The 12,134-nt window shown below is 42.2% G+C and overlaps 4 protein-coding genes across 4 annotated transcripts; all 4 read left to right on the forward strand. All coding sequences in view use genetic code 12, as the record gives it.

The window, feature by feature from the left end:
- The first annotated feature begins 207 nt into the window (after positions 1-207).
- Positions 208-2,074, forward strand: ERG8 (phosphomevalonate kinase). The gene has a single exon (XM_064920555.1). The coding sequence runs from the start codon at positions 537-539 to the stop codon at positions 1,911-1,913; it is 1,377 nt and encodes a 458-aa protein (XP_064773019.1). The 5' UTR covers positions 208-536; the 3' UTR covers positions 1,914-2,074.
- Positions 2,075-4,211: 2,137 nt separating this feature from the next.
- Positions 4,212-5,995, forward strand: RJT20DRAFT_53523 (uncharacterized protein). Its single transcript, XM_064920556.1, has one exon. It carries the CDS (start codon positions 4,465-4,467, stop codon positions 5,929-5,931), a length of 1,467 nt encoding a protein of 488 aa, XP_064773020.1. The 5' UTR covers positions 4,212-4,464; the 3' UTR covers positions 5,932-5,995.
- Positions 5,996-7,553: 1,558 nt separating this feature from the next.
- PDC12 (Pdc12p) lies at positions 7,554-9,678 on the forward strand. Its single transcript, XM_064917536.1, has one exon. The coding sequence runs from the start codon at positions 7,749-7,751 to the stop codon at positions 9,537-9,539; it is 1,791 nt and encodes a 596-aa protein (XP_064773021.1). The 5' UTR covers positions 7,554-7,748; the 3' UTR covers positions 9,540-9,678.
- A 1,220-nt stretch (positions 9,679-10,898) lies between these two features.
- On the forward strand, positions 10,899-12,002 carry RJT20DRAFT_53477 (dienelactone hydrolase). The gene has a single exon (XM_064920554.1). The coding sequence runs from the start codon at positions 11,091-11,093 to the stop codon at positions 11,811-11,813; it is 723 nt and encodes a 240-aa protein (XP_064773022.1). The 5' UTR covers positions 10,899-11,090; the 3' UTR covers positions 11,814-12,002.
- The last annotated feature ends 132 nt before the right edge of the window (positions 12,003-12,134 follow it).

Genomic DNA, 12,134 nt, shown 5'->3' on the forward strand with positions numbered 1-12,134 from the left:
CCCACCCGTCTCGCTAGTGCGACTCGCTTAGACGGTAATTTTTTAGGGAGAGAGTTTCTTCCATTTCCACGGAAGCGAGTTCGAATAGGTTAATGAGTGGCCTCTGGTGAAGGTTGTATTCTCTCTCTTTTGGTGTGTCTCTTTTCTCTCTTGGTGTGCCTCTCCTTCTCTCTTGGTGGGTAGATGTCTTCTCTCTTGGTGCGCCTGACCTTCTCTTCCTCTTCCTACTTTATACCGTCTCTTTCTCGGTATTCTTCCCTGCCCTAATGTTCCTAATGCGCGTCTCGGTAAGAAGTGTCACTAAATTCTGACTACCTACCGAGAAATGCGACCCAGAAATGCCTACCGAGAAAGTCGTCACTACCGCGAAAGCGAATACTGAGAGTCTTCATGAACTCTCTCTGATCTCTTCTTTCTTTCTTTCTTTCTTCTCTTTTATTCTTCTCATTTCGATAGACTATCATACATATTCTTATATTGTATCCATATACATAAGTAACATAAGTAACTACTCGTGATATTGTATTGAATTCACAATGAGTCAGGCTTTCAGTGCTCCAGGAAAGGCCCTCTTGGCCGGCGGTTACTTGGTCCTTGATCCATCATACAACTCGTACGTAACCGCCCTTTCCTCAAGAATGCACGTTGTGTTACGTTTGGGACAAGAAAGAAGCGACGGCTTGTCGTCAATTAAGGTGTTATCGCCACAATTCCACAACGGAGAATGGGAATACATCACCACAAGCAAAGAAGATCTCTTATCCGTGAAAGAAGTGAACGACAGAGTCAATCCGTTCTTAATTGCTACCGTGAATACCGTGTTGGCATACATACAACCATCGACGAAGTATAATGTCCAATTGAACATATACTCCGATCCTGGCTATCATTCACAAGAGAATACCACGCCAAAGCTCAGCATCAATGGAAAAAGACTGTTCTTGTGCCATACGCAAGCTATTCACGAAGTTGCCAAAACGGGATTGGGCTCATCTGCTGGGTTGGTTTCGGTGGTGACGGCTGCATTGATTTCTTACTTCGGAAAAGGGAAAGAATTGGATAAGAATGTTGTTCATAATGTTGCCCAGATCGCCCACTGCTATGCCCAGAAGAAAATTGGATCCGGATTCGATGTCGCTGCTGCTGTGTACGGCTCCATCATCTATAGAAGGTTCCAACCAAAGATTATAGAAGATTTACTTCAACATCCTGTCTTTTCTGCCACTGGAGATGAAAAATTGCAAAAAGAGTACTCTTCTGCTTTACGTAAGGTGGTGGACTCCGATTGGGACTTCAACCATACCCCTTGTACCTTACCTCCTCACATTCGCTTGTTGATGGGAGACATCCAAGGAGGATCAGAGACCCCGAAGTTAGTTTCAAAGATATTACAATGGAAGAAGGAAAAGCCAGAACAAAGCTCAGCTTTATACAAGGATTTAAATGCTGCTAATGAATCATTAATCACTGCTTTGGACGAATTGCACAAATTATACAAGGAAAAACATGATGTGTACTCCAAGGGTATCAAGTTCTTCCTGGATCAGTCTATTGACAATCTCACAAAGGAAGTTATTCCCGACTTCACAGCATTTTACGACTTGATAAGCTCAATTAAAAGTATTAGATTGAATTTAAGAAAGTTGACGGAATACTCCGGAGCCTCGGTCGAGCCCAAAGAACAGACAGCTCTATTGGATGATTGTATTACCTTGAAGGGTTGTTTTGGGGGTGTTGTACCTGGCGCTGGAGGCTATGATGCTATTTGTCTCTTGATGGTTGATGATTCGATAGGGAAGTTTGTGCAAGCCAGCAAGAGTGACTCAAGATTCGAAAAGGTGACTTGGTTAAACCTTCACGAGGAAAAGAACGGAATAATAGTTGAAGATGTTAGACATTACTTAGGTTTGTAAAAGAAGAGGAAGAGTTTGAGTTTCTGATTCGATTTAGAGAGAATGAATAAAATGTACTATAGAAATGATAGTAAGATATAACGGCAGTTAACTGTAGTACTAGGTAAGAGACATTCATGAGTACCTGATTTCTAGATCGAAAGATTCAGTTCTTTAGAGATGCCTGAAGCTCATGATTATAGAAATTGAAAGATCAACAACTCAATAGGTAATGACTCAAGCATCCATCTCTAAGACTCGGTCTCAGGTTAGGTAACATGACATTCCAATGTGAGTTGAACGAGTGAAAGTCAGCTAATCGTAAGGAAGAAAAGCGCCCACAATGACTGATTTACAGCAAACTTTGTTTGTCTCTGGCAATTGCTTCCGTCGGCTTCATACTTCCAACTCAAAGTCCAAAACATTTTCGTTTTACGAGGTTCATTCAATTCACTACAAAGTCCTTCAAAACAGTTCAACGTTCCCATATACCCTTCTGTAACACAATGGTGTTTATCCTGTGCCTATTGTCACTATATTATACTGCGGCAGGAACACACATAAATCTACTATTGACTAAATGGAACTAAAAACTAAATGACGAAGCACGTTCTTCGGCATAATCACGCATCATACAATTAGGTACCTTGAAATCGGTTAGAACCTATTTCCTGGAGGAGATATCCTTCAGCGAATATCTTCCCATTGTTTTATCCGTGGGGGTGTTCTTTCTCTTTTTTTTCATTATTCCATATATATGCTATTTGCCGTTAATAGTGTTACTGCTCTTGACCCTTCACCATTCACCCATCACCTTGACACATGCCTTCTGACCTACAAATGGCTGAAATAAAATTCAGGCACCCTAAACAAAATTACTCTGTTAAAAAAAAAAATACTGATAAATAAATCACGCTGTGAAAATCAGATAAACACTCTATAAAATCACATAGAACTCTTTAAAATCACACTGAAAAGAACATTTGCATCCTCGTTAAAATGTCACAATAATCACAAGGTAAGCTCGTTTACGTCCACAATTTTTATAAATTCTTCACTTTTACAATTATTCTACAATTCTACCACTATAGCTCTGCAATTCTGAAATTGTGTAATTGTGTAATTCTGCCATTCTGACATGCTGCAATTCCCTAATTCTGCCATTTCTGCTTAATTCAAATTATCTCGTAATTCCGTTCCGTTCACCGTCTCTTTGGTAAAGCCGATTTTTATTGTTTTCACTGATGATCCGTTCGCGTCGCTAGAAACTCGGCCCGACACAACGACGCCATTAACAGAGAACAAAAGAAGAAGAAGAGCAAGGACGAGCAATGACGAACAATGATGACGAAGATTTCAAAAAAACCCCAAAGGCATACCACAATGCCGAGGTCGCTTTATCAATACCAATTCCAATGCCAATGCCACGGCCTCTATCCATGTCCATGTCATTATTCTATTCTCCACGTCATTAATCCTTCCAACCAATGCCCACCATCACCTCTCGCTGCACTGATCATTCCCCATTCCTACACTCCTTCTCTCCACACCCCCGGCTCCCTAAAAAAATCATGACTATTTATAGCCCACCACAACAATGCGCCGTGATTACTGTGATTACTGAGGAAAAAAAAATACTCGTCGTCGTAGGAAACATCCGTGCAGCAGTACGCACCAGCCGTATCGTCGTAAATTTTCCCCCGAATCAGTGAATAATTTCTGGTTCTATTTCTGTTTTGGGGTTGATGATGTGAATGATTGTCCGTAAAGGTGTGATGACACCAGGTGTATAGAGGACAAGGATGGTATAATGAATACAAATGGTATGGATATACAGTCTGGAGTCAAGTAAATATAGAAAAGGTATATATAGGGTGCATATGAAAGAAATAATATATAGTTGTAGAACTGTAGTGAAAGGTATATAATAAAGAGTGATTATATATATATAATTGCAATAATAATACGATACAATAATATAGTGTATATATATATATATATATATAGAGAGAGAGAGAGTTATACTGGCAGACGAGTGTTGTGATTTGTTTTGATAGAATTTTCATTACCAGGAAAGAGGAAAGAATAGGATTCTGGAAGAAGAAGAAACAACTGCTATAAATCAACTACTTTGGTGTGGAGATATATAAGACCATCAGCATTAAGGTCTTTAATTGTTAATTGTAACTGAAAAGTATAATAGCCATCGTACGGTCTTTAATTGTTAATTGTAACTGGAAAGTATAATAACCATCGTACGGTCTTCAATTGTTAATTGTAACCGGAAAGTTTAATAACCAATAACCATCGTACGCCGAAATTTTTAAGGCAATCTTCTGTTGTTGTACCACCATTGTCATCATCTTTATAAAGAAGACCATCTGGCCAGATTCTTTCGTTGAAAAGAGAAACCAAAGAACAATTCAGTACAATCCAGAAGGACTCAAATAATTCATATCATCATCAACTATTCAATCCAGTGTCATTCAAAACGATTGAAAGTTATCACTTAATACCCTTTAATATCTTCAAGGTCAACTTTTCACCATAGAATACCAGACTCGCATACACAATGAGCCATAGTCCCGTTTACAATATCCAAAACGAGTCCCAGCTGCCGTATCTCACGTCATTTGGACCCTCAAATTATAACCAGAATCCCCAAAACCTCGATGAGATAGAATTCGACGAGTCCCAAGGAAACTCCTCCGCCAACTTGGACTCACATCTCAACCATGATCCTTATACCATCAACGTTGCATCCGAAGCATATCTTGACGAGTCGATCCAAGAATCCCGTCATTCAGAGCACTTTCATAATCAATATGAGCCATCGCTGCCTGATCAGAATGCTAATGATTCACTCCACAATTTCCAGACGGACACTGGCTTCTATCCAAGTATGTCTGAAACATCTGCCAAAGCTGAGGATTTGGGACCAATAATAGACCAAGAGAATTCAGACAAGACATCATATAGGCGGAATTCACGTATTTTCATGGCTACTTCCATAGTATCAGCTGTGTTGATCTTGGTGTTCGAGGTTTACATGTTTGCCGTGGTCAACATTCACAAAAGAAATTATGAAAACACCAGGTATGTGGAAATTCTGATCTACTTAGCATTGTTCATCTTTGCAGCGTTGTTCCAAGTAGTTTTGACCTATATCGGATTGAAAACGAAGAACATGTTGCTTTTGACAATGTTATGTGGTTTCTACATCTGTATGTTGATCTACACGGGGATCCAATACCAGGAAGTGTCTGAGAGAATCGAAACCTTTTTATTTGGTGGATGGAGAAGAGCAACCAGAGCCACTAATATCGCCACAATCGCCGTTATTGCAGTCACCTTGATTGTCCAGGCATTCTTGATCTTCTTTGTGTTGAGAAAGAATGTCAACTGGTTCAGATTCAAGAAGATTGGTGGCGATCTCAAAATAAGAAGAATGTATAGCGTGTTCCAAATTCACAGATCATTGTTGATTTTCGACCTTTTCTTCTTCTTGGGATTCACCATTCAGTTTATTGTGATTATGGTGCAGCGCAAGAGCTCGGTTGAGTTCATCTTGACTGTTTGTGTTTTACCGTTGACATTTGTGGTATTGTTAGTGAGCGATTTTGCAGCCACTAGAGAGCTCCTTCTATTATCGTTACTTACCACGGCATGCTTTTTAGGTGGCTGTGCATACGTTCTATTCAAGATGATTCGTTTGTACACTAAGTATACCTCTGCTTACGGTACGGCTTTAAACCCAGGAGACTATTTCCCTGGACGTAAGTCGTTGATTACATTTGGAGTGTTGACATTGGCTTTGCTTGTGCTGACCATTGTCGTAGAGATCTGGGTTATGAGAAACTACGGAAGAGGGCTCTTACCACTGGTGAGCGTTTACTATTCCAAATTACCTGGACATAACCAGGGAAGACAGACAAGCACCAAACAAGAAATGGAGCAAGCTAATACCGACTTGGAGGAGCTGGGAGGAAGAAAATCGGAAGCCTTTGAAGATGATTCCGGTTCACTTATAATAGATTAATTAATTACGTAATGGCCCAATTAACAACCTGTATTGAAGTACTGTAGGGCGATGGCATAATTAAAATAATGTCTTATCATTAAGATAATGTCATAAAATTAAAATAATGCCTAGAAGTGACACTTCCATAATTAAGACATAACCAAGGCAGAGAGAAGAAGCTGCCAAGTTACCGGAATTAGGGCAGCTCGCTTATCTAATCCCACAACGACTCCGTAATTATAGAGGTTTGTTACGATATCTATTCGGTATTCCATGGAGTAATGTGTACGTAGTTACAGAGGTTGAAGGAAAGAAAGAAAAAAAAAAGTCCCCACGGTTATGATGTGGGAACAAATGCCCACGATGAAGTTATTTTTAATAATTGAAATAGAGAACAACGAAGTAGAAAACAGAACAACGAACACATCGAAAACAACAGCAGCAATTTAATTAGCATTCGAGATAATTTTTTTGCAAAAACGTTTTGAACAGACGTTGAAACAGATGTTGAAACGTCGGAACATCGAGATCAAATGCTTAAACGTCGACCGGCTCCCAACTGGTAGGTATGATGGTGCCGGTCGGTTGTTAAATCCCATAACCTGCTGCCTGTTATGCATAAAAATCGCAGACTATTCCCAGGGCCATAACGTGACTCCATGGGCATTATCGGACCAAACCTCCTAAATATTACGACTCCTTCACCATAACAACATCAGATTCCATAGTTCTAGTGCAGGCCCATAATTGAAATTCCGTGGTGGTGGAGCGATGCCCTCCTTGAATCGGTATAGGGAAAGCAACCACCACAAAATCATGCGTCGGAAATGCATGAACACCACCTTAGGCAAAAATGGAGGCCGCAAAAGGATGAGATCAACGATGAGGTGGGAGTTCCCAGATCCCATGAACCATGGCATGGCATGTCAGGTTTTGTGGAATTTGTGGGTATTTGTGGGTATTTCCAGGGTCCCCCCTCCCAGCTTCCGAAGTTTGCTTCCTGCTGTGTCAAAAACCATATACAAACAAAAACAAGACAGTACTAACACCCTAACACCCTAACTACTACTCCACCACCATCATCGTAATCCCGACTACCAAATGACGATATGCGTATACCAAGACGCCTCTGATGGAACCGCTATGCGTTTATCTCAGCAAATGTCCATGACACCACCAAACACCGATGACACCATCTCACTAAACGCATTTTCGGGTGCTAAAAATATTGCTAGGACATGATGCAGTCTCCGCAGACCACCATACGGTCGCACAGCACACAGACCACAGCACATGGACCATCCACCTGACATCCACCCTACAGCGTACACAACTTTAGTCCGGGCTGGTTAAACCTTAAATTGGCAGCCATATAACCACATCAGCTTAGGACACATCCCATGCGCTTAGCTGGTGGGCAGCTCCTGCCAAAGCAATCGGCTATATCCAGTGCCTCCACGTAACCCAGATGTCACCAACACCTTTCAGTGAAAGGACCTGCGCACGAATCGGATGATAATGCCCCTCTAGCGATTTCCCAATCGGGCGCGATTAAGGGAGGGATGAGGATTGCAGTTGGACAAGTGGTATAAAAGGGGAGCAGAGTATCGGCGATGGTCAATTGCTATGGAAAGAGATGTGAAAAGAAGTGTTGATATTGTAGTAGTATCATAAATTGTTTTATTGTCATTGTTCGAGTATTTCAATTGTTATTGTTAGTGTTGTAATCGTGTTAGTTGCCATTGCTGCCCTGCCAATTAATTGTATACCATCAAGATCTATTATAGTCTTAAATCCACAGTTCGACTGAAAAATCCATAAAAAATCCCTGAAAAATGGCCGAAGTCTCATTAGGAAAGTACCTCTTCGAGAGATTGTACCAATTGCAAGTCCAAACCATCTTCGGAGTCCCAGGTGACTTCAACTTATCACTTTTAGATAAGATATACGAAGTCGAGGAAGATCACGGTAAAGGTTCCTTCAGATGGGCCGGAAATGCCAACGAATTGAACGCTTCCTACGCTGCCGACGGTTACTCCAGAGTCAAGCGTTTGGGATGTCTTGTCACCACCTTTGGTGTCGGAGAGTTATCTGCTCTTAACGGTATTGCCGGCTCCTATGCTGAGCACGTCGGTTTGTTGCATGTCGTCGGAGTTCCCTCCATCTCATCGCAAGCCAAGCAATTGTTGCTTCACCACACCTTGGGTAACGGTGATTTCACTGTGTTCCACAGAATGTCCAACAACATCTCGCAAACCACAGCTTTCATCTCCGACATCAACTCTGCTCCAGCAGAGATTGACCGTTGTATCAGAGAAGCCTATGTCAAGCAAAGACCAGTGTATGTTGGTTTACCAGCCAACTTGGTTGACTTGAACGTGCCAGCCTCGTTGTTGGAGAAACCAATCGACTTGTCCTTGGAGAAGAACGACCCAGAAGCTCAAGACGAAGTCATTGACTCTGTATTGGAATTGGTCAGAAAGGCTGTCAACCCAATCATCTTGGTTGATGCCTGTGCCTCGAGACACGATTGTAAGTCTGAAGTCACTGAGTTGATCGAGAAGACTCAATTCCCAGCCTTTGTCACTCCAATGGGTAAAGGTACCGTTGACGAAGGAGGAGTAGACGGTGAAATGTTGGCAGACGACCCACAATTGATTGCTAAGGTCGCTGCCAAATTGAGTGCCGGTAAGAATGCTGCTTCCAGATTCGCTGGTGTTTACGTCGGAACCTTATCCAAGCCAGAAGTCAAACAAGCCGTTGAGTCCGCCGATTTGATCTTGTCTGTCGGTGCTCTTTTGTCTGATTTCAACACCGGTTCTTTCTCGTACTCCTACAGAACCAAGAACATTGTAGAATTCCACTCGGACTACACCAAGATCAGACAAGCCACCTTCCCAGGTGTTCAAATGAAGGAAGCCTTGCAAGAATTGAACAAGAGAGTCGCTCATGCTGCTGCTAACTACGAGGTTAGACCAGTTCCAAAGATTAAGTTGGTCAACACTCCAGCAACCAGAGATGTCAAGTTGACCCAAGAATGGTTATGGACAAGAGTCTCATCCTGGTTCAGAGAAGGTGACACTATCATCACCGAGACCGGTACTTCATCGTTCGGTATCGTTCAATCCAGATTCCCAAACAACACCATTGGTATTTCCCAAGTGTTGTGGGGTTCCATTGGTTACTCTGTCGGTGCCACTTTAGGTGCTGCCATGGCCAACCAGGAAATCAACCCTAACAGAAGAACCATCTTGTTTGTTGGTGACGGTTCCTTGCAATTAACAGTCCAGGAAATCTCCACCATGATCAGATGGAACACCACTCCATACCTCTTCGTTTTGAACAACGACGGTTACACCATCGAGAGATTGATCCACGGTGTCAACGCTACATACAACGACATTCAACCATGGCAAAACTTGGCTATTTTGCCAACCTTCAGCGCTAAGAACTACGACGCTGTCAGAATCTCCAACATCGGAGAGGCTGAGGATTTGTTGAGAGACAAGAACTTCGGAAAGAACTCCAAGATCAGATTAATAGAGGTCATGTTGCCAAGATTGGATGCTCCTTCCAACCTTGCTAAGCAGGCTGCCATCACCGCTGCTACCAATGCTCAGGGTTAGTTAAAATAGTTTGAGGTTACAGCATCAGTGATGTAGTTCTCATGGGATTGTATTTGTATAATTTAATTCCGTTCTTTCATGTGTTCAGTTTTTTGCACCCATTCTTTTACATACTAATACACAAAAAATTGATGGTAATGAGGAATGTAGAATGAATAGTAGAGGTTCCGGAGTAGAGAAGGAGCCAGTTATGCTGTTGGAATGGGGCACGGTCTGACTCATGGTGATATTAAGATAAAACATTGAAAATGTAGCAGGTAATTCATTGTATAGGTATGTGATATACCGCTCGTTTCTATGGACAGTATAGCCATTCTTTAACTTTTTGCACCCAAAAAATGTAAACAAACAGAAGTAGTCAAATGCACCGAAATGTTACTGGGGTAACCCTAATATGTACATGGTGCTATTTTAGTCCATAGGGCACCATTGTGAGGAACTCTAAGCGAAATGTGTGTACTGTGAGGACCACTGTTATGTAATAACTTCGAAAAAGCTATTACTGGGATTCAAGGTGATTGTATGGGGAGTAGAGCAAGAAGATAGATATTACGGATAAAAAAGTTACTGGTGGACTAAATCTTCTGCTCTTTTCATGGCTGCAGTCCAATTGGAATTCGTTTAGGTCCTCCCAAACTAATTGTGAATGAAACTCGTGAAAGTGGCTTTTCTGGGATGGGCTTGGGATGAAAATTCTCAATGAAGCATGGAAATTCATACCACGGAAGAAACGACGATATTCAATATCCGTATCTCTTTGGGACACTCTAGTTATATATTACACTAAACCATGGCATCTCTATAGAGAAAAAGTTCCACTAAAGCACATTTATTCACCCCCTTTGTATATCTACATATATTATATCTCTTCCACTACTCTTACATTCCATTCTCTACTCCCAATGGAGCATTCTTCTCGTCTTTGTCTTTTCTTCTCGGGTTTTCTTCCTCCCATTCACTCCCCCTATACTCCTCCATGACTTAAACGCCCTTCTCCTCCTCCTCCTCCTCCTCAACGGACTTTCACTCCCCTTTCCAATGGACCTTTCTTCTCCATTAAAACCACTCCTTTCCCATTGATAACCCTCCCCACTTCCGGACCCTCACACTCTCGGTCTCCACCATCCCACTTCCGGACCCTCTCCATTTCCGTCCATCCCACCCCCGGTTTCAACATCCTACTCTTGGTCTCCACCATCGCCCCATCCCGCTCCCGGGATCCCGTGCCGTCCCCCGTCCTCCACCTGTCAAATCGTTCCGAACTCCGGTTATGCATCTCCCGGAACCCTTTTTCCGTCCCAATATGGCTGGTGAAAAATCGTCCACTGAAATAGTAGCCTTGGATGGGTGGATCCTCGTTTAGTTACCTGTTTTACTTACTAGTTTTAGGTGGCTATATATATAGGCTTGGAACTCATTCGAAGGTTGGGGAATTTTTGCTACGCAATTGACTTAAATTCGCTGGAATAAGTATAAGTATCGATTTCCTGCGGTTCTTTAGTTCATTCTTTCTTTCAATAGATATCTCTATAGTTACTTCTATTATCAATAATGGCTTCTAACCCTCCAGGTGCTTGTTGCGCCGTCACTAACTTCCACGAAGGCAAGGCCGTGGGCTCGTTCAAGACTCTTTTCGGAGTGGACTCGTACCAAACCGGAGAAGCTTTCGGTAACGATCGTGTTATCGTCATTCTTACCGATGTCTTCGGACACAAGTACAACAACGTGCTCTTAGTTGCCGACGAATTGGCCAAGGCCAAGTACCATGTTGTCATCCCAGACCTCTTCGGCGGAGACCCATACACCACGGACAACTTCAGCGACTTCAACGCTTGGTTGCCAAAGCACACTCCAGACACTGCCAAGCCTATCGTTGACAAGTTCGTTGCTGAACTTAAGGCTGCTTGGAACCCTAAGTTCCTTGGTGGAATTGGTTACTGTTACGGTGGAAAATTCGCCATTCAACAGCTTTCTGAAGATGGACATTTCACCGCTGCTGCTGTGGCTCATCCTTCTTTCGTCAGCATCGAGGAAGTCCAGGCCGTTAAGAGACCACTTCTTATCTCTGCTGCTGAGACCGACAGCATTTTCACTGTCGACTTGAGACACCAGACTGAAGTTGAATTGACCAAGTTGGGTGCTAGATATCAACTCGACTTCTTCTCCGGTGTCGAGCACGGTTATGCCGTCAGAGGAGACATCTCTAAGCCAATTGTCAAGTATGCTAAGGAGAAGACTCTTTCTGACCAGCTTGTTTGGTTTGCTCAATTTTAGATGGGAATAGTCGGAGCTTTAGACAATTCGTTGGGTCAACGAATCCATTTTACAGCTATGCTAATGGGTATTTAGACTCAGATGATTTAGGTAGAGAAATATAGTAATGTTTACGTTGTTTACTGTGTTTACTGCGTTCTCGTAGTCTCATGTTTACTAGTCGTATGAACGTCTTTTGGGATATCAAATTTTGTTTAGTAGCCATATTGGTGTATTCAAACTCTATTAAGCGACTTCCTTTCAAACTACTTCCTTTCCAACTACTTCGTCCTCCTCTTCCTCTTAAATTCCTCTTTTCATTCCTCTCACACTAACTACTTC

Source organism: Scheffersomyces xylosifermentans (genome assembly GCF_036884685.1).
Source record: "Scheffersomyces xylosifermentans strain CBS 12540 chromosome Unknown RJT20scaffold_6, whole genome shotgun sequence".
Taxonomy (NCBI): domain Eukaryota; kingdom Fungi; phylum Ascomycota; class Pichiomycetes; order Serinales; family Debaryomycetaceae; genus Scheffersomyces; species Scheffersomyces xylosifermentans.